At 36.8% G+C, this 20692-nt stretch overlaps 1 protein-coding gene across 4 annotated transcripts in view; it reads right to left on the bottom strand.

Moving 5' to 3' along the window:
- The window catches only part of BTBD7 (BTB domain containing 7), a 51938-nt gene that overhangs the window by 17279 nt on the left and 13967 nt on the right, over positions 1-20692 (bottom strand). The window contains exons 4-5 of one of the 4 annotated variants that reach the window (XM_036267208.1): positions 4542-4750; positions 3005-3080 (exon numbers count right to left, since the gene is read on the bottom strand). In XM_036267208.1, coding sequence (XP_036123101.1) covers positions 3005-3080; positions 4542-4750 — 285 coding nt within the window. Of the gene's footprint in view, positions 1-3004; positions 3081-3240; positions 3351-4541; positions 4751-6303; positions 6404-15107; positions 15146-20692 lie in introns of those variants that run through there. The other 3 variants (XM_036267213.1, XM_036267223.1, XM_036267230.1) reach the window with 3 other exon arrangements.

Genomic DNA, 20692 nt, shown 5'->3' with positions numbered 1-20692 from the left:
AGCAGAAAATAAAGGCTTTCTTTATTGATATTAGTGAAAGAGGAAGATTTTAAGTACTTATATGCTTATGATATTGTAGTGGGGAAATTTACATACATTTTGGGAATCTTGAATCACGTCTTTAATCTAGGGAGGTGTAATTTTTTTTAAAAAAGATCTTTGTCATCCACAAATATAAATGCTAGATATTTTGCAAAGTCTCTAGGCAAACTGCTTTTTCTCTTAAATCATGTGATAGATAAAAAGATTGTTTTTGAGAAGCTAAGCTTTTACTGTAGTCATTTGAAATAAAATTGCTGCAAGCATGTGAAAAAAGGTTTTTGTCCTCACCTTGCTATGATCTGGTTTCATACTTTTTCAAAAAAAAGTTTTCTTTAGTAGTGGTGTCTTGTTTTCAAATGAAATCTTATATTACACTCTCAAATATGTAAGAGGTAGGGGCAGAACCCTTATTCTATGAGGGCGATTGAAACAAAAGTAGCCTGGTTCACTTTGCTTCCTTCTCATCCCTGTGAAAGAGCCTGACATTCTAACCCAGTCTGAAAACAACTATTTTTTTTCAATCCTCACCTGAGGATATGCTTTTTATTGATTTTAGAGAGACAGGGAAGGGGGAAGGGGTGGGGGAGAGAGGGAGAGAGAGAGAAACACTGATATGAGAGAGAAACATCAATTGGTTGCCTCCCGTATGCGCTCCGACTGAGGAATCAAACCTACAACCTAGGTATGTGTCCTGACCGGGAATCAAACCCCAAACCTTTGGTGTATGGGACAATGCTCCTACCAACTGACCCACCCAACCAGGGCTGAAAACTACGATTTTAAGGGAAATTTCTTCAAGGATGTTGTTCATTATCTGTTCCAAATAAATATGACATTACTAATCTTATGTCAATGAAAAAGCCTATGGCCTATAATGATTATGTAACATTACATACATCCAATTCTTATTACTGTACTTGATTAACGAAGTTCCATAAAGTTATTGTGAACACTAAGGAAAACATGGATAGGTTTCAGTGAGCTTCTGATGATAACTTTATCATCTGGTCAAGACATAACTTTGACTTATGTGTTTCTGTTTAAAGATACCTTATTAATATATATGTTGATTCATTAACACTGAACTCATGGCCAACAGATAACTCATACCTGAATAAAGCTTATCTCACACACATGTTCTCTGTGAGGCATATCATAGCCTTCTTGTGCTTAGGAACTTTAGACAGCCCTACGCATTACACTTGGAGGCCATTTTAAAGAGTGAGATCACCCTCCGAACCTCATAAGAAAGTGAAAAACATGGCACTAAATACACGTTGTGAAAGGACACCTTTACAATTTAAGAGTAGAAAGAAGAAGGCAGATCATCACCATGTTCCACCTTAAGCTGGGAACATGTGCATCAGTGAACTCAAATTTTTTGTCACTCTGTACGTCTGCAAATACCCATGAAAGAGTCAAGAGAACTGATTTGGGGGTGGCAAATAAATTTTAATAAGTAGGTGCATTTGCAAATACACAATATGCAGGTAAGAGGGTCAGACTGTATACTGGCATTTCACAAATGTCCCAAATAAATAGTAATGATTATTACATTAAAAAATTCAAATCTGAGAATTATTAAAGGCTTTTGTAGGCCACAGAGAACTATATTAGGAGAAATCAAATAGGAAGACTGCTTTTGTTCCTAGTACTTGGGTAGTAGTGTATTAAAGGAATATATACAAAGGTTTGAAGGCACTTTAGCTTGATATTTTTATATCTTTAAAAACATGGCAGAACGCCCTGGCCGGTTTGGCTCAGTGGTAGAGCGTTGGTCCACAGACCAAAGAGTAGCGGGTTCGATTCAGGTCAGGGGCATGTAACTCAGTTGAGGTTTGCTCCCCAGCCCTGGCTGGGGTCATGTAGGAGGCAACCAATCGATGTGTCTCTATCACGTCTATGTTTCTCTGTCTCTCCTACTTTATATGAAGATAAAAATGGAAAAAAGTATCCTTGGGTGAGGATTTAAAAAATATGTGGCAGAACAACTCTGTAAATTTATTACTAAAAACCACTGACTTGATCACTTTAAAGAGTCGAACTTTGTGGTATATAAGTTATATCTAAATAAAGCTGTTGAAAATGAAAGGGAAGGAAAATCTATATTTAATTTTTCTAATTAAAGTTTTTTGTTTTGGGTTCATTATATAGGAATTCAATATTCTATGAGAGAAGAAGTACAAGTGGGTGGACTAAACCTAGATATAAATAAAAGAATCATAAGCTTCCAAAACTGAAAGTCCCCTCCTTCAAATGATGCTTCCATCTTTTCTAAAGTATCCCCACTCAAAATTATTTCTCTTTGCCTTCCACAAAATTTAAAAATAAACAGCAAATATGCTCTTTTGGGGTGGTCATATATTTTTTTATTGAGGTAAAATTCACATAACATAAAACTCACCATTTTAATATATTAAATATATTTTTAATATATTTAAAATGTTGCACACCTATCTCCACTCTCCAATTTAGAACAATTTTCATCAACAATATGCATTGTAATACTTTATTAAATGAAAACTTTTATTCTACTACTTCTATAAATCATTCAACATTAAATATTAAGCACACAGAAAGATAACATTAAAAGTATCCTGCCCTCGCTGGGTAGCTCAGTTGTTTGGAGCATCATCTAGATATGCTAAGATTGTGTGTTTGATCCCCAGTTAAGGCACATAACAAGAATCAACCAATGAATGCATGGATGAGTAGAACGACAAATCACTGTTTTTCTCTCTAAAAATCAATAAAATTTAAAAAGTATCCTTTTAAAGTTGTAAAATATAAGTTCTTTGGTATGTTTATTTCTAATAAAGTAGACCCTCTCCACTAAAGAATTTTGCCAATTGTAAAAATTTTTATTTTCACTAGGCAACAGTGGCTATTATCAAGACTGGTATGTAGCATCATATCAGTAAGCTTTTGGGAAAAACACTGCAAGCTAATTTTCTGATCTTACCTCTGTCTGCTATTCTTTTCATCAGCTGGTGCTCGCCCCATTTAATCAGATATTTAAGGATATCTTGTTCACTAGCCTGTAAAAAAAAATGGTTCATACTTATTTTGGTGAAATTAGATAAATGGTTAATTTCATTAATGGCTTCTCCTAGGTCATAAAGTAAATATAGCATGCAACTTACCTACTACATTTCATTCTTTACACTGGCTGTCTGAAATGTTGGAGTTAAACTGTGGTCCGTCAATAGCAAATACACAAGACTGCATTACATAAGTTTTGTCCAGAAACCTCATTCTTAGCTCCACCTAAATTCTTTATTCTTATTTCCATCTTTTTTTCTCTTCACCTATTTGAAATTTATTTTATCTTATTACATGGTCTTTATACAGCTGCCTTAAATTCTTTTTGGGATAAGATGGAGATAAATAAAATTCAAAGTATACGGATGCAGAGTGGCTACTACCCCCTGCAGGAACAATCCCTACAAGACATTCTACGGATTGGTGAAAGACCCTGTAAGCACAATTTGTGATGTGGCAATGTGCTGCTCATTTCTTCGTATTTTATCTAAAATCTTAAAGCAAATATAGGCTGCTCTCCAAGGTTTTACTTTCTAAGAAGAAACACAAAGTTTCTAAAGACAATAATCTGAGAGAACTGACAAATTCTAACTCCCATAAAGCATGCAGTCTGGATCAGAACAGTAAAACAAGGTTAATGAACACAGATCCTAAATAAATCCAATCCAATATGACAACATTTGTACTGCAATCAAAGCACAGATACTAAGTGGATTATTTAACTCTTCACTGCATTTCTGACTGAGGTGAAAGCATTTTATAACTTCTCTAGTACAACTATAAAATAATAGAAAATGGCTCAATGGGTTTTTATGTCTTTATAACGTTAAAACTGCTGTATAATTTCAGCATAAATTTCATACAACCAATGTAAATGAAAATTAAGCTTAAACATACCTTACCTAAAAATATTTTTGCAGTATTTTAAATCTGTTTGTTTTAATTACCAAATTAGATGGATATATAAGAATACAGAATTTCCTAAAAACTGCTTCTGATTAAAAATAAGTAGTTGAAAACATTATTGTACTTTGGCAGTACACATACACACAAAATTTTCATGAGCATTTGAGTAGATTATAAACTTTTATTACTACTTTGTGCTGTTTAAGCTACGGTCTACAGTCTAAGTGTCTTACACTCCACCAAAAATAAGAAACTGGTATAGTGAACTTATTAGTGGAAGCCAAGAAAATCACTGTTGGGATGTGCTTCTGACCCTGCCTACTGCCTCAACCTCTTAAGATATTGTTGGTTAGGACCCAGGATGGTTCACAGTGTTGAGCCAGCAGCAGAGTGCATGAAGGGCCCGAGAGCTAGAAGGCTCTGTTGTACAAATGTGAAGAGGGCATTCCTGGGTGGGTTGGTCTCCCTAGATGGGAGAACAATAGAGTACAGATGGGTTTCTTGGTGCACAAATGAATGACAATGAATCTGAGAGGTGTATAAATGATTACCTGCAGGTAGTCAGACTGGATAGCAGTAAGCAGATGGTCTTTGCTGAGCTCATAAAAAACATCCGAAGTCATGACCTGGGAAAATTCCTCACAGAGGAAATGTAAAGCTTGTCGGTGCACCCACTTAGAGCCATATGGATGAGAGCTCCACTTGAGGATGGCAATTAAGGTATCTAATGATATGCTCTCAGCAATGATATCCTCACAGCCTAAAAGAGAAGGCAAATACTTCTTGAGATTAATCATAAATATTACTTAATGAACATTAGTGTGTTAGACGCTATACTTAAAAGTAGCAATAGTAAAAAAAAGAACAAGGAGATAAATAAAATCTCATGGAAATCACCAAGACTTGGTGGGATGGGGTAATAACAAGTAACAACAGACTATAACTTCTATAGGAAAGCTGCTGTTCTAGAAAGACAGATCCATAGAAAATGGCAGGGAATCCTCACAATTGTTTAAGAAAATAAACATCTATGTGAAAATCCCACTGTGAATAAGAACTATAGTGGAGGACACTGAACCAAAGGGAAAAGAAAAGTAGGTAGAAATGATAGAGTTGTGGGAACTGGTTAGAGGAAGAATATGGATGACACTTGATTAATAACAAGAATTTGCACTTGCGAAGAAGACAGGTGGGTTATCTTCTACGAACTATTAGGACATCTGCTCTTTGTATCATTCTAATAAAAAACAACAGCTTGTACTTTGATAGTTTAATCCCTCAGAATACAGATAAAATTTTGCAGTTTCATATTCATCTGGGATTCATTCTGGTGAATTTAAAAAAAAAGTAGTTAAAGTGAAGAGAACCAGGAACCTGGAGAAAATGACTATGGCACCTTAAGAATTCAAAGAAAAGAAAATCTGAGGTTAGTCAGCTATTTTCCTTAGGAAAGATCATTTTAAAATATAAAGATAAATTATAAGTAAAATCTGAGTGACAAAAATCGTGGAAGGGGAAACAGCAAAAGTTGGACAGAAATTCTTTATAACTAAGTTTACTAAAAAAATAAAGAAGGGCCCTGATAATACTGGGGGGAGGGGGTGTTTACACCACCAACAACAAAAATGTAGCTAAACAGGCTGCTCTCTAATGATATAGCCAAAAGACAGTACATCAGTGAATTCCAAAGACTTCCAAAGCTCAAAATTACTATGAAACAATGCAAGGTGAAAAGAGAAAGGTAATAAATCTTATTTTCAGGTGACAGATCATTAGTAACCAATACCAAGTGTGCAAAAAATAATGCTGCATTATTCCCTTTTCTAATATGGTACCAGATAAGGAGAATATCATAGAGAATTGTGTAACCCAATTTCTGCAGAACATTTAACAAAATACTTCCTGCTATCTCTAGATTGTTAGCTCCACAAAACAGGGACTGCTGTCTTCACTATCTCTAGCGTCTTCTTGTACATGGTAGGTGCTAAATAAAAATCTGTTGAATGTACAAATGAGATCTTTGCAGATATGAAGAGATGTAGATGGATAACAAAACAATGGTTAATAAAACCATTTTTTAAAAATATGTTTTTATTGATATTTTAGAGAGAGAGGGAGAAATAGAAACATAGATGATAGAGAAACATCGACCAGCTGCCTCCTGCACGCCCCCCAGTGGGGATCAAGCCTGAAACCTGGGCATGTGCCCTAACCGAGAATCAAACTGGAACCTCTCAGTCCATGGGACAATGGTCAATCCACTGAGCCACTCTGGCCGGGCTAACAGAACCATTTGTAAGTAGCAGTGATTACCTTGGAGAATGGACTGGGGAGTCGCTGTTTTTGTAATGTTTACCAAGAACTTGAAAGAAGATGTGGAAAGTATGTTTCAAAATCTCCAGATGCCCTAAAACTGGGAAACACAGTAAACAATACACTGGATAACATGATTATAATTGGCTATAATGATGGGTCAAAATGAAAATGAAATATAACTAGAAAAAGCAGTATGTTCTATATTTAGATCAAAGAAAATCAAATGCACAGATGATGGAGGAGAGTTAGCTTAACTACCACCTATGCAAAAATAATATCCGGGTATTTTTTTTTCTTTATTGATTTGAGAGAGGAAGGAAGGAGGAGAGAGAGATAGAAACATCGATGAGAGAGAACATCAATTGGCCGCCTTCTGCCCCCCCCCCCCCGGGATTTGGCCCACAACCTGGGCATGTGCTCTGACAGGGAATCAAACCAACGACCTCTCAGTACATGGGTCAACGCTCACCCATAAGCCACACTGGTCAAGTTAATATCTGGGTATTTTAAGTAAATGAATGTAAAATGCAACATGGCTGCTATAAAGCTGAAGCGATCTCAGGTTTTTAACATACAAGCATACAAGCACAGAGTCCTAATCAAAGGAATAATGTGGTACTGCTCTCCTTTGGGTTGCTGTGTGCTGTTCTGGCCCCTGTGCTTTAAGATGGGGCACTGACAAAACTCCAGAATCCTCAGAGGAGAAAGTTTAAGACTGGTCATAGGAGAAAAGGTCCAAGCAAACAAGATCATTTGGCTTACGTCTCTGAGGACAGACTAAGAGCTATCTTTACATGTCTGATGGACCTTCATGAGGCAAAGGAGAAAGGACTGACTTCTCTGTTCTTCCTAGGGCAGGTCCTGGGAAATAGATATTAAAAGGAAGATCTTGACTCAATATTAAGAAATATTTCTAATTTCAAGTTTATAACAAGCATAACTGCTCTCCTCTCTTCCCTTCATAAAAGAAAATCTTCTAGTGCAGTGGTTCTGAACCTATGGGTCGCCACCCCTTTGGGGGGTCGAACGACCCTTTCACAAGGGTCGTCTAAGACCACTGGAAAACAAAATTATAGTTATGAAGTAGCAACGAAAATAATTTTATGGTTGGGGGTCACCACAACATGAGGAACTGTATTAAAGGGTCGCAGCCATTAGGAAGGTTGAGGACAACTGTTCTAAAGAAATGTAGGAATATATCACATTAGAAACAGAGGACAAAGGACCTACAATAGATATGGAACTAAGGTCGGATGACATTTAAGCTGCTTCCATTATAAAGATAGTCATTTTTAGAAAAATGATAAGAAAGTAAACATAATAATTAAATCTAAAAATTAAAATGTAATTTAAACGTAAAAATGAAATCCTTATGAAGAACACCAAGACCACCACGATGATATCTGCATATAAACACCACCCAAAATCATGAATATGTGCTGATGACTCCTGGAAAATATGGAATAGTTCTGAACAGTTCTTGTGATTTTACGGTAAGCCTTGAATGCCACGCTTAGGACAGGCCTCTTCCAGTAACCAATGGAGGACTTCTGTCAAGTCTGTTTTAAAGTAGGCATTGGACTAGAGTTGAGTATGAAGAATCAATCTGACAGAAAAGGCAATCTGACAGATGCATTTAGGAATGAAGAAGGGGAAATTAGGGGAAAAAAAGTTATTTAAAAGGATGTATTAAAATCCTACTAAACCAGAATACTGGCAGAGGTAAAGAAATAAAACTAATGATAACATATTATTTAAACTTGAGGTTTACAGAAAAGTTAAGACACAGGAAGAAGAAAATGGGTTTTAAAATAATACAGATTGAACTAGAAATCCAACTTTGACCACTTAGAAGCCAAATCACTTAACCTCTCTGAGCCTGAAATGTGCTCATTTGTAAAACTGGGATTAAACTCCTAATTCAGGGTTGTTGTGAGGTTGAAATGAGACTTTACTCTTGACACCCTTCATTCGTTCCAACATTCTGGAGTACCCACTTGCCAAGCGCTGTGAATGCCAGCTCCTTTTACTGCACACTTTCCTGAGTGATGTCATCTGTCTCCGTGGTCCTAACTCTCACTGCATTCTTATGAATTTCAAGTCTACAGTTCCAGAGCAGGGCTCTCTCCTGACTCCCAGATGCACTCCTTCAACTTCCCAATGGAGAGTTCCACATTGAAATTCTGCAGACATCTTAAATTCAAGCCATTTATTTCCTCTGAGAAATCCATTTTAATCCCCGTTTTAAAAAAGGATATCTAACCCTGGCTAGGTAGCTCAGTTGGTTAGAGCATCATCCCAATATGCCAAGATTGCAAGTTCAATCCCCAGTCAAGGAACATACAAGCAACCCATGAAAGCATAAATAGGCCCTGGCTGGTTTTGCTCAGTGGTTTGAGTGTCGGCCTGCGGACCAATGAGTTGCAGGTTCGATTCCAGTCAAAGGCCCATACCTAGTCCCCATCCCTGGTTGGGGTTGTGCGGGAGGCAGCCAATCAATGTGTCCCTTTCATGTAGATGTTTCTCTCTCTTCCTCTCTCTCCCTCCCACTATATCTGAGCAAAAAAAGGAAAAGGAAAAATATCCTTGGGTGAGGATAAAAAAAAAAAGAAAGCATAAACAGGTGAAACAACAAAGCAATGTTTCTCTCAAATCAATGAAAGAAAAGAAAAGAAAGAAAGAAAGAAAGAAAGAAAGAAAGAAAGAAAGAAAGAAAGAAAGAAAGAATAAATATCTCATCTCCTTAGTAACCACAGCCAGAAACCTGAGTACTGGTTCTTTCTCCCAAAGCCCATATCCAAGCTACCATCAACTGTTGACCACTCTATTATTTTAAATCCATCCCCTCCATTGAAATTGGATCTCAGTGTCACTCACAAAAATTAACTCAAAATGGATTAAGAATTTAAATGCTAGACCTAAAACTATAGAACTCTTAGAAGAAAACTTCAGAAAAAAGCTTCTTGGCAATGACTTTTTGTATATGACACTAAAAGCAAAAATCAACCAGTGGGACATCAAACTAAAAAAGCTTCTGTAGAGAAAAAGAATCAGTAAAATAAATAAAACTTACAGAATGGGAGAAATATTTGCAAACCATGTATCTAATAAGGGGTTAATGTCCAAAATATATAAGAAACTGATACAACTCAATAGTAAACAATCTGATTAAAACACAGACAGAAGCCCTGGCCAGTTTGGCTCAGCGGTTAGAGCGTCGGCCTGCGGTCCAGAGAGGCCTGGGTTCAGTTCCCGCTAAGGGCACGTACCTCGGTTGCAGTTTGTCCCCGGCCCTGGTTGGGTCGTGCGGGAGGCAGCCACTCAATGTGTCCCTTTCACATCAATGTTTCTCTCTCTCTCTCTCTCCCTCCCACTCTGTCTGAACAACAACAACAAAAAAAAACCAGAAAAATGTCCTTGGGTGAGGATAAAAAAAACAAAACAAAAACACGGACAGATGACTGAAAAAGACAGTCTTCCAAAGACATACAAATTGGCCAACAAGTACATGAAAAGATGCTCCCACATCACTAATCATCAGGGAAATGTAAATCAAAACTACAATGAGATATAATCTTACCTGTTAGAATGGGCATTATCAAAGAGCCGCCAAGAGACACATTGGCGAGAAAGTGGAGAAAAGTGAACCCCGGTGCACTATTAGTAGAAGTGTGAATTGATTGAGACACTACAGAAAACAGCATAGAGGTTCCTCAAAAAATTAAAAAATAGGACTACCATATGATCTAGCAATCTCTCTTCCAGGTGTATGTATCTGAAGATGATGAAATCACTATCTCAAAGAGACATTGGCACTCCATATTCATCATAGCATTATTCACAGTACCCAAAACATGGAAACAATCCAAATGTCTATCAATAGATGAATGGATAAAGAAAATGTGTTACACAGGGGAGGGCAAAGTAAGTTTACAGTCGTGAGTACACAAAACACAGAGTTTACTTTTGTATTCATATTTATTATTTTTTTAAGTTATGTTTTTGTTTTTTTTTAGAGAGAGAGGAAGGGAGAGAGAGATAGAAACATCGATGTGAGGGAGAAACATGGATCAGCTGCCTCCTGCACGCCCCCTACTGGGGATCAAGCAAGAAACTGGGGCATGTGCCCTGATCGGGAATCGAACCAGGACCTCTCAGTACTCGGGGCGACACTCAATCCACTGAGCCACACCAGTCAGGCTAATTATTGTATAATTTTCCATGTGAACAACCATAAACCTACTTTTGCCCCACCCTGTATATATAAAATGGAGTATTATCCAGCTATAAAAAGAAAATCTTGCTGTTTGTGACAACATGGATGGAACACGAATGCATTATTTTAAGTGAAATAAGTCACTTAGAGAAAGACAAATATGGCATGATCTCATTTATATGTGAAATCTAAAAACATCAAACTCATAGCAACAGAGTAGAATGGTAGTTTACAGGAGCTAAGGGGTGGAGGAAATGGGAGACATTGTCAAAGGGTACAAACTTTTAGTCACAAGTTGAGTAAGGTCCAGGGATTTAATGTACAGCATGGTGACCACAGTTAACAATATTGTACTGTACATTTGAAAGTTGCTATAAACATACAGCTTTAATGTTCTCACGAAAACACCACCAAAATGTTAATTATATAAGTTAAAGGATGTGTTAACTAACCTTATTATAGTAAACATTTTGCAATCCATACATGTATCAAATCATTACATTGTACACTATAAACTTATACAACATTATGTTAATTAAATCTCAATAAAGCCGAAAAAAAAAGAGTGTGGTTCATACCACTGAAGACTTTAAACACAGCATTTTTATTGTCTACACTTTAAAAACTATCAATCTAGAATTTAAGATGAGGTATAACAAAGAAACTAAGTACACAATTTAGCTTAGAACATTTTATGACCCTCTTAGATATAAGCTCTGATATCAGCAGGTTCAGAAGACCCATGTGACACCCATCTATTTTTTAGAAATATTTTTGTGAATTGGTGTCAAATTTCAGCAACGGTTTTAAATGAAAACTTCAATGAGGAAAAGACACTAACAGTGGAAATGTAAATTTAAAACCAATCCACATCAAAATAGGCCTAACTCTATTTATGGTTGAAGAGGAATATGGTTAGAAATAGAGACATTTCAGGGTGCAAACTGTAATTTCCATTTTCTGACACTATTTTCAGATGTGTGGATATTTCACCTTCAAATGACATGTAAAGCATTTATCACAAGTTTTATAGACATGTCAATGCTAACATGAAGTAACGTAAAAATGTTTTAGTGGAAAGTACCAAAACAGCTCGAAATCTTTTAGTATGTCAAAGTTATTCACTTCGTAGAGACACAGCGAGGCTAGCCCTCATTAATCTATAATAGAAACTGCTATTCCTTTTCATCAAAAGATATGAAAATATAGTTGGAGGTAAGAAATTTTCTGGACAGCTTAAATTCACTGTTTTAGTGGTCCCATAAGTACACTCCAAACTAAGATTCAGTCTTTGGATTATTTATAGAAAGATACAATTTGTGCCCTGGCCGGTGGGTCGCACTCAGTTGGTTGAGCGTTGTCCCATGCCCCAAAAGGTTGCAGGTTTGATTCCCAGCCAGGGCACATGCCCAAGTTATGAGTTCAATCTTGTGTGTGTGAGAGGCAACCAATTGATGTTTCTCTCTCTTCCTCTCTGTAAAATCAATAAAAACAAATTTTAAAAAAATGTTTTAAAGATACCCTTTGTTAACACTGGAGACTGAAAGGGTCTTAAACGCCTTATGTATTATCTGAATATCTAACCATTAGTACATCTCATATTTTTAAAAACACCAAAAAATGCAGTTATTGAAATTAACTCTAAAAGTATGAAAAAAGCAACACAAAATAAAGTGTAGTGTGGTGCTCTTTATACTACAAAAGAACAAGATATGCACATGAAATACACACACACACACAGGCCTGCACATATAAAGGTTTATATAAGGAAGCTCAAACTGTTCAAAGTGTCATCAATAAGGACTACGGAAAAGGAGTGGTAGTGGGTGAAAATATACCTTGGACTGTGTTTCTGTATCATTCTCTTTTTTAAAACAATGCCCATGAACTGCTTTATTTATCAATTCTACTGAGCATACTATCTAAAGTCTTTTAAAGTGCAAAGTATATAGGAAACTTAGCTACTGAGTATAAATTCTTGTTTTGAAGTCCATCTTTTTGATCACCAAAAGTCATCCTGGGGAAGTAACAACTTAAGGATTTTGTTCCTCATCTCTATAATGGAAAAAATGACAGTAACTACCATATATGTTACTGTAAAGATTAAGTGAGGCATTCCACAAAAAAAGCACATAGCAATAGCTAAACAGTATCATTACATGTCTATATAAATTCTTAGAATAGTTGATTCTGGTTACCTCCAAAACCAAAAGTAGACAGAATGCTTTTGTCTGGTCAGAGTACTTCTACTTTGGATATTTTAAGAGATAAGTGCAATATCTGGTTTCAAGGCAGAAACTTTTATTCTCTATATATCTCAATACTGAGTTTGAAAAGCCTGGACATTTGTGCAATACAGAAGTTCTTCCCTCCTCCTGTCCTTTTCCCTCCTCAGTCATTAATGCCCTCCCCCAATCCTATTTTCCTTATACCAAATAAACTGCATCTTGGTTTACATAGTTTTTGTACTTCTTGGCAATGAAAGGTATAAGAATTCTCAAAATTTGACTATGGAAGAGTCAGAAAAATAAAAATAAGTTGGGGTTTTAGAAAAAGGCAACAATTAGGCCATTTATTTGTGTTTCTAAGAGAAAAGGGACTATGACTGAATCAAAGTGGGAGTTTAGACAAGATAGCCCACCACCATGGGAAAACTCTATGGACGCCCTCCTCCTTTTTTAAAAGATTTAAAAACTGATTTTTAAGAGAGAGAAACATCAATGTGAGAGCAATACATCAATCAGCTACTTTCTGCACACCTGCTATAGAGGATTTAAGCCCACAAGCCAGGAATGTGCCCTAATCAGGAATTGAACTGGCAACCTTTTGGTGCATGGGACAATGCCCACACCAGCCAGGACTCTATGGATCATTAAAAAAATTTTTTTTTCTTTATTGATATTTAGAGAGAGAGGAAGGGAGAGGGAAACAGAAACATCGATGAGAGAGACCATCGATTGGCTGCCTGCCCCCACTGGAGATTTGGCCCACAACCTGGGTATGTGCCCTGACTGGGAATCAAACTGGTGACCTCCTGGTGCATGGGTCAATGCTCAACCACTGAGCCACACCAGCCAAGCTCTATGGATCATTTTTTATGGTCTCATTTTGCCTTCTAAGATTGAATGTTCCCTGAAATTATAATCATATGTATCGTTGTTTTTTAAAAGTCTAAATCTGGCCCTGGCCGGTTTTGCTCAATAGTTAGAGTGTCAGCCCACAGACCAAAGAGTCTCGGGTTCCATTCCAGTCAAGGGCACATACCTCGGTTGCGGTTCAACTCCTGGCCCTGGTGGAGGTTGTGCAGGAGGCAACTAATCAATGTGTACAACATAAAAGTCTGAATCTGTAACTTTTTTTTAGACATTGGAAACTTGGAACCAGGTTTTCAAATAATGTGTAAGGAAAATAATTCAGTTTTTATATTTAAAAAAATATTTTTATTGATTTTTAGAGGAAGAGAGTGAAACACTGATGTGAAAGTGATACATCAATTGGCTGCCTTCTGCATGCCCCCTACTGGGGATCCAGCCCGCAATCCATCATGTCCCCTGATCAGGAATACAACTGGCAACCTTTGGGTGCACAGGATGACACCCAACCAACTGAGCCAGTGGCTAGGGTAGTTCTTATCTTTATAGAAATTTTTTACTGGGATAATGCAATCAAGTTTTTAAATCATTTATTAAGCGCTGCCAACTATAAGCGAGGCATAATGTATGCTGCTTACATTTCTATGAAGAAATGAGCTCAAGTTGAGGAACCCAGGCAGAATTTATATAGTTAGTATGAGCCAAGACTAGAACACAGATATAACCCCAAAGTTCATATTTATAAAAACACCATTAAATTGGGCATTATTATTTATCTCTGAACCTCTCTGCACAAATTGGAAACCCATTCTCCATGCTTCATGGGGTTATGAGGATGAAATGAAACTAGGTATGTGAAGTGCCTGCCCTGAAGTTAGGTACACAATGGCATTCAAAAACTGTTTAATTCTCTTTTTCCTGGTTCTGCATCTTACATAGCAATATAGGCTAACCTGAAATTTAAAAATTAGCTTTTAAGATCTTGAAAGAACAGTGTCTTATTTTAGGCCTACTGATATCAAAAGTTTTGATCAATTCATACAATTAACTCTTCTGTTTTACCGTGAAAGTCATATATATAAGTGGTGATGCATGCAAAGTGTAGTGAAAAACAGATATCTCAATAATTCAAGACGAAGTGGGATGCCGTAAGCTTACAAGCCTTTCTCTATTTCAGAACATGTGGCACTGGGCAGCACCACTGGAGATGTTACCTGCTTTCTTCATGGTGGCTAGAGTTCAATGTACTCTTTTATTTAGTTAAATCCTCACCAGAGAGTATGTTTTTACTGACTGGGAATTGAACTGGCAACTTTTGTTGTATGGGATGATGCTCCAACCAAATGAGCCACCTGGCCAAGGCAACATGTACTCTTTAAATAAGTAGTACTATGTTGTACAAAGTTTTGTATTCATATCCATACTGACCTGAGTATAGTATTTCATCTTTCATCTCATTATATTAATGTCTGTCATGTTCAAATTAAATCCAATTTCTCAGACCTTGACTATAATAAACACACAATTTGAGCTGGGGACAAAAAACAAAACAGAACAGAACAGGTCTTCCTCTAGTTCATCATTTCCCTCCATTGTGGCATCCTTAGAATATCAGTATCACAGAGAAAAGGTTTTGCTCATTGTTGAGAAAAGGCTTTTCTAATTAAATAAAAAGAAATAGAAAACATTCAACGGATTCTACTTTAAATGAACTGTATCTATTTTAGAAATAATACTTCTTGCTATGGCTGCAAAGTGCCTAATAAACATTTACATTTACAAAGTCATATAACAAGCCATAATATTAATTTATACTCATTGTCTTTTAAATTTTCAAATAAGGATGAATAAATACACTACCTTCGCCCTGGCCTGCTCAGTGGTTAGAGCGTTGGCCGGCGGTCCGGAGAGACCTGGGTTCGGTTCCCGCTAAGGGCATGTACCCCAGTTGCAGTTTGTCCCCAACCCTGGTTGGGTCGTGCAGGTGACAGTCACTTGATGTGTCCCTTTCACGTTGATGTTTCTCTCTCTCTCCCTCCCTCCCACTGTAATCTGAACAAAAAATGGAAAAAATGTCCTCAGGTGAGGATAAAAAAAAAAAATACACTACCTTCAATAGACAAGAACCAAACAATAGCAACTCTTTACAATTTTGTTTTTCCCTAATCAATTAAGATAAAAATGAAGTAAAAAGAATGCCTAATTTAGAATAAGAGTTTCCAAGTTATTTTAACATTCTAAATTACATTTGTATTATTACTGTAAATACATTTGTATTATTAAATATGTAATTTGTATTTTAAATACGTAATTAGTTTTTAAAAATCTAGATTATAAGAGAGTACAAAAAATTGCCCTTGGATTAAATTTTTTTGGCTTCAAAGATTAGTAGCCTTAACTGACTTCAACAAATATTTTAAATATTTGACTGACATTTTATTTCATAATAATGAACCAACAAAATAAAGAGTTGATGAGACAATTTTTTTGAAATTTAACTTAAAAGCAAGTTTAATGGTAGAGAGTTATACAGTATTTAGACCACTTCTAAACTTACTTTTATAAATAATACTTCATAGTTATCTCCTACATTGAGGTTCACTGTTTTCATTTTATTTGCAACTTCTAGGGTTAAACATTGATTACATTTCCCCTTCTTTGAAAATAGAAAAGTTACTTGTTTTTCATAGGTATTAAAGACAATTCAAAATACGTAACTGAGAGTCTACTAAGAGCAAAGCACTGTTTTAAGTTCTTAGGGTGATTCAAACATGACCAAAATTTTGATCTTGTCTTTAGGGAGTATATGATACACTAGTTGAGAGAGGAAATGAGGCAGGTACATAGGTAATTCCAAAACAAGTTAGATGTAAAAACCTAAAACAAAAATAAAATAAGTGTTTCAAAAGTTTGCAGGAAGTAGAAAATACTTTAATTTGGAATGCCTACGACAACACAAAGTAAGTCGTAATGTGAGCTTGGTTTTAAAGAGTATGGTAGAATTTGGACATTTAGTGATCAAAGAGAAAAATATTCCAAGACAAAAGAAAAGTGTAAGCGGAGAGTCAGAGGTGGAGTGTTTGTAGTCTATATGAAAAATAGTTCCTGTTTCAAAATAAAACATGCAGCCCTGGCCAGTGTGGCTCAGTGGGTGGGAGCACTGATCTCTGTGCACTGAAGGGTTACAGGTTCGATCTCCAGCCTGGTCGGGGCGTATGTTTCACATAGATGTTTCTCTGGCCCCCATCCCCTCTCTCTAAAAATAAATGAAAAATGTCTTCAGATGAGGATTTAAAACAAAAGATGCAATTAAATATTATACTTTACAACTGTAATCATAATTTTGAGTTTAAAAAAAAAAAGTGCTACATTTCATTATTTGAGATGCATAATCTGAGAGTAATTTGAACTGCCATTCCTAAAAGTGAGATTAATACTTCATCTATGTTGCACGTTTAACTGAAACCTGCATTTACTGCATTTGTTGATAATTGTCTCTATCTTTGCTCCTCTATTCTCTAGGGAGTATACAGTCAGAATAATTTGCTGAAGAGGAAACAATTATAGACAGAAGTAAAATGAACTGCCAGCTCAACAAACTGAGACAGAAGGAAGAGTGTCAACATGGGGACAATGGAGAGGATGGGAAAACAGAATGGATCAATGAGTGAGGAGTTAGTCTTTGCTATTTGTTTCGAGTCACACACACTTGGAATCTGACCAAGTTGCTAAGGGAAGAAATTAGGTCACTGCTTTCAGTGGTTACTCTGTTAGATTCTTAATTCAATAAAATATAATTACATGCATTATGACTAAAAATATGGGCAATGCATTAGAGTCTATTTTTGAATTAAAGTTAAAAATTTCTTATTCTAAAGATTGAAAAATACTTTTGATAAGGATGAAAAAATAAAATCTGCAGCTTAAAGTGTACTACTGTAAAATGCCCTGCACTGGAATATGCATGTAGATGTTGGTGCTAATTCTGGGCTATTTTGTTTTGAAGTCAATAGTATGTATGACAAGAAAACAAATTCTTACAGCAGGCCATGGGTTGTTAAAGTTATTGAGAAAACCTATAGCTTTCCTAAAAGAGTGGATTTTTCCTCAAAAAATTATAAATCCATGGTACAGTCACACATTTTCAGGACTGTTTACTCAGTGTAAGCTAAGGTCATTGTGAAAAATCAGTGATCAAACACATGATAGTTCATTTGGGGTTCTTTCAATCTAGTCATCTATTTTGGAATTTTATTCACTAGTCGTTTTAATACAGGTACTGTTATCAACCAGGCTTCTAAGTTGCAACTGCAGAAAACAACTCTAGTTGGCTTAAACAGAAAAGGAATTTATTTGAAAGGATATTGTTAGCCCAGAGCTGCTAGGAAAGCTGGAGATCAGGCTCAGAAAGCAAACAAGACCAAAGGAAGGTAGCAGAGTGAGGATTACATCACAGAAACAGCCCAGTGACCTGTGCTGCCTAGGGACACTGGCCACTGCAGCTCCTGCTCTGTGCCTGGACAGTGAATGAATGCCATCATTGGCACCACTGCTGCTGACTTCTCTTTTTCCACTAGATGCTGCTGCCCCTCCCCTTACAGAAAAAAATTCTCTATAGTCCCTGCTTTCAGCTCCAGATTCAAAAAGTCTAGGTTATGTGCTTAATCCAGAAAAGGCTGAGAAAGCAAGTATCTGACTTTTTAGATCTTTATATGGGGAGTGGGGCTCCGCCTTCTATCAAGACCTATACAGTAAGGAATTAAAACTAGGAAGAAGTCCTTATGCTGGGCAGCCAAAAGTCATATAACCAATGCAGGAACACTGGCCTATTCAGGAAAGAATGGCTTACTCAGTAAAAAGCCCTCTGTTCTCTGGCTAAGTGCTCTGAAGTGAAGTCTGAGTAGTGACCTACTCAGGCTACTGCCCCGTTTTTAAATCTCCCAGCTGGACCTACATTTCCCTCCTGGAATTGCTTTAACCCCATCCCAAGTGGTTCAGCACAAGTCAGGCTCCTGACTGAGATTCCCGAGTTGATGCTTCAATCACTAACTTGCTGTTTTGTTCCTACAACTAGGCTACAGTGCTCTCCCACCCTACCCCTGGAAGCTGGTTCTCACACTGCTCCCCTCTTTCACCTTGCCTCAATTCCTGGGCTTGGGGGTCAGAAGAGCTGGTATGAGTCACAACTTCATCTCTTACAAGCTTGGAAAAAGGCTAGGTATAATCTCTGAGTCCTGCCATACTCATAAGTTGTCAGAATGACCAAATGAGAGAAAGTGAAAGCCCTTTGTAAATTAAAATTATAAGCATGTTCTCATTAATTAACATTCCTGATAGATATGATAAATTTCCCAGTTCTTTAGGATTGTGGTCTATCTTGGTCTCTCTGGTTCTTCTGCAAGCCAATGTTCTACGTTTATTATAAAAATTAATTTTGTCATCAAAGCAGTATGATAATTTAGTCTCATACCTATTAGTAATAAAAAAAACTTACCCTAAAAACAGAACACCCTGACCTATCTCTTTTCCACTCCCAGTCCTGCTCCCTAGAGGCAACTACTCTCAATTTTAACATTTTTTTTTTCCTCTTTATTGACTTTAGAGAGAGAGGAAGAGAGAGGGAGAGAGATATATAGAAACATCGATGAGACAGAACATCGACTGGCTGCCTCCTGCATGCCCCTCACTGGGGATTTGGCCCACAACCTGGGCATGTGACCTGACCGGGAATTGAACTGGCGACCTCCTGGTGCATGGGTCGACATTCAACCACTGGGCCACACCGGCCAGGCTGACCTCTTTCTCTTGGTATTTACCTCTCTGCATTACAATTTTTATTAAATCAGTATTAAGTGTTAATATTATGATGGCTATTTAAATACTGCTTACTGCTAAGGTAAGCAGTGTACTAGAATTTTCTTCCATATGTAATTTAAAATTTTTCTTGGAGATTAACTTTCTCTTTTCCCACATTTTTTTTTCTTTTTCTTTTTTTTTTTTTTACAGATAAAGTGGGAGGAAGAGAGAGAGAAACATCGATGTGAAAGGGACACATCGAGTGGCTGCCACCTGCACGACCAATCAGGGTCGGGGACAAACTGCAACCGAGGTACATGCCCTTAGCGGGAACTGAACCAGGTCTCTCCGGCCAACGTTCTAACCGCTGAGCAAAACCGGCCAGGGCCCACGTTTTTTATTGTTGAAAATATTATAGGTTTACTCCCCTTTCCCCCATTGACTCCCTCTCTTCCTACTTTGTCTTCTATAAATCTACTACTAAATCTTCAGAAAGACATCAAAATATCCATAAGATCTTTTAATGTCACTTGTCACTTAGTATTCAAACATTCAGGTAATTGATTTCTTCCAGAGGGATATTTTCAACCTCCTAGTCCAGTGTAGACTGGATATGCACCAGAACTGCTACACAGCTAGCAACTAGGGTTTCCCTTTCTTCTCTCCTGTGTTGGACCCCATTTTCTGGATCCCATACTTCTTTGTTCTCGATTTACTTCGTTGCTTAGTGGAACACACCCTCAGTCATTTCCTGAGGGGGGTACAGGGAAGGTAAGGTTTTTGAGGCAAGACTGAAAAATGCCTTTATTTAGACTTACACTTGACAGTTTGGTTGAATACAGAATTCTGTGTTTAAAATAATTTTCCATCAACAATACAGATGTATTTTAAAAATAAATAATTTTCCACCAGCTTTTTGAAGGCACTATGCCACTGTATTATAGTATTCATTTGTTGCTGTTGACAATTTCAATACCATTCTGATTCCTATCTCTTTGTATGGAATCTGATTATTCCCTCTGCAACATTTCAGAATCTTCTTTTTCCCTGGTGTTCCTGAGCGAAAGGGAAGATACTTTTTAATATAAATATTCTTTTAGTTTTGGCAATATTTCCTGTATTACTCTTTAGAATCTGTTTTCTCTTGCATTTTTTCTGGTGTATGTTTCTAAAACCACTATCTGTTAAGATGTTATACCAGATGAATACTCTAGTCTTCTTATTTGTCTCCACTGTTGTCTATCTCTGTTATATTAATTTCCTACTTTCTTTAATTTTACCT

Source organism: Molossus molossus, unplaced genomic scaffold, assembly GCF_014108415.1.
Source record: "Molossus molossus isolate mMolMol1 unplaced genomic scaffold, mMolMol1.p scaffold_m16_p_1, whole genome shotgun sequence".
Classification (NCBI taxonomy): Eukaryota; Metazoa; Chordata; class Mammalia; order Chiroptera; family Molossidae; genus Molossus; species Molossus molossus.
This window is presented reverse-complemented; position numbering and strand designations above follow the sequence as displayed.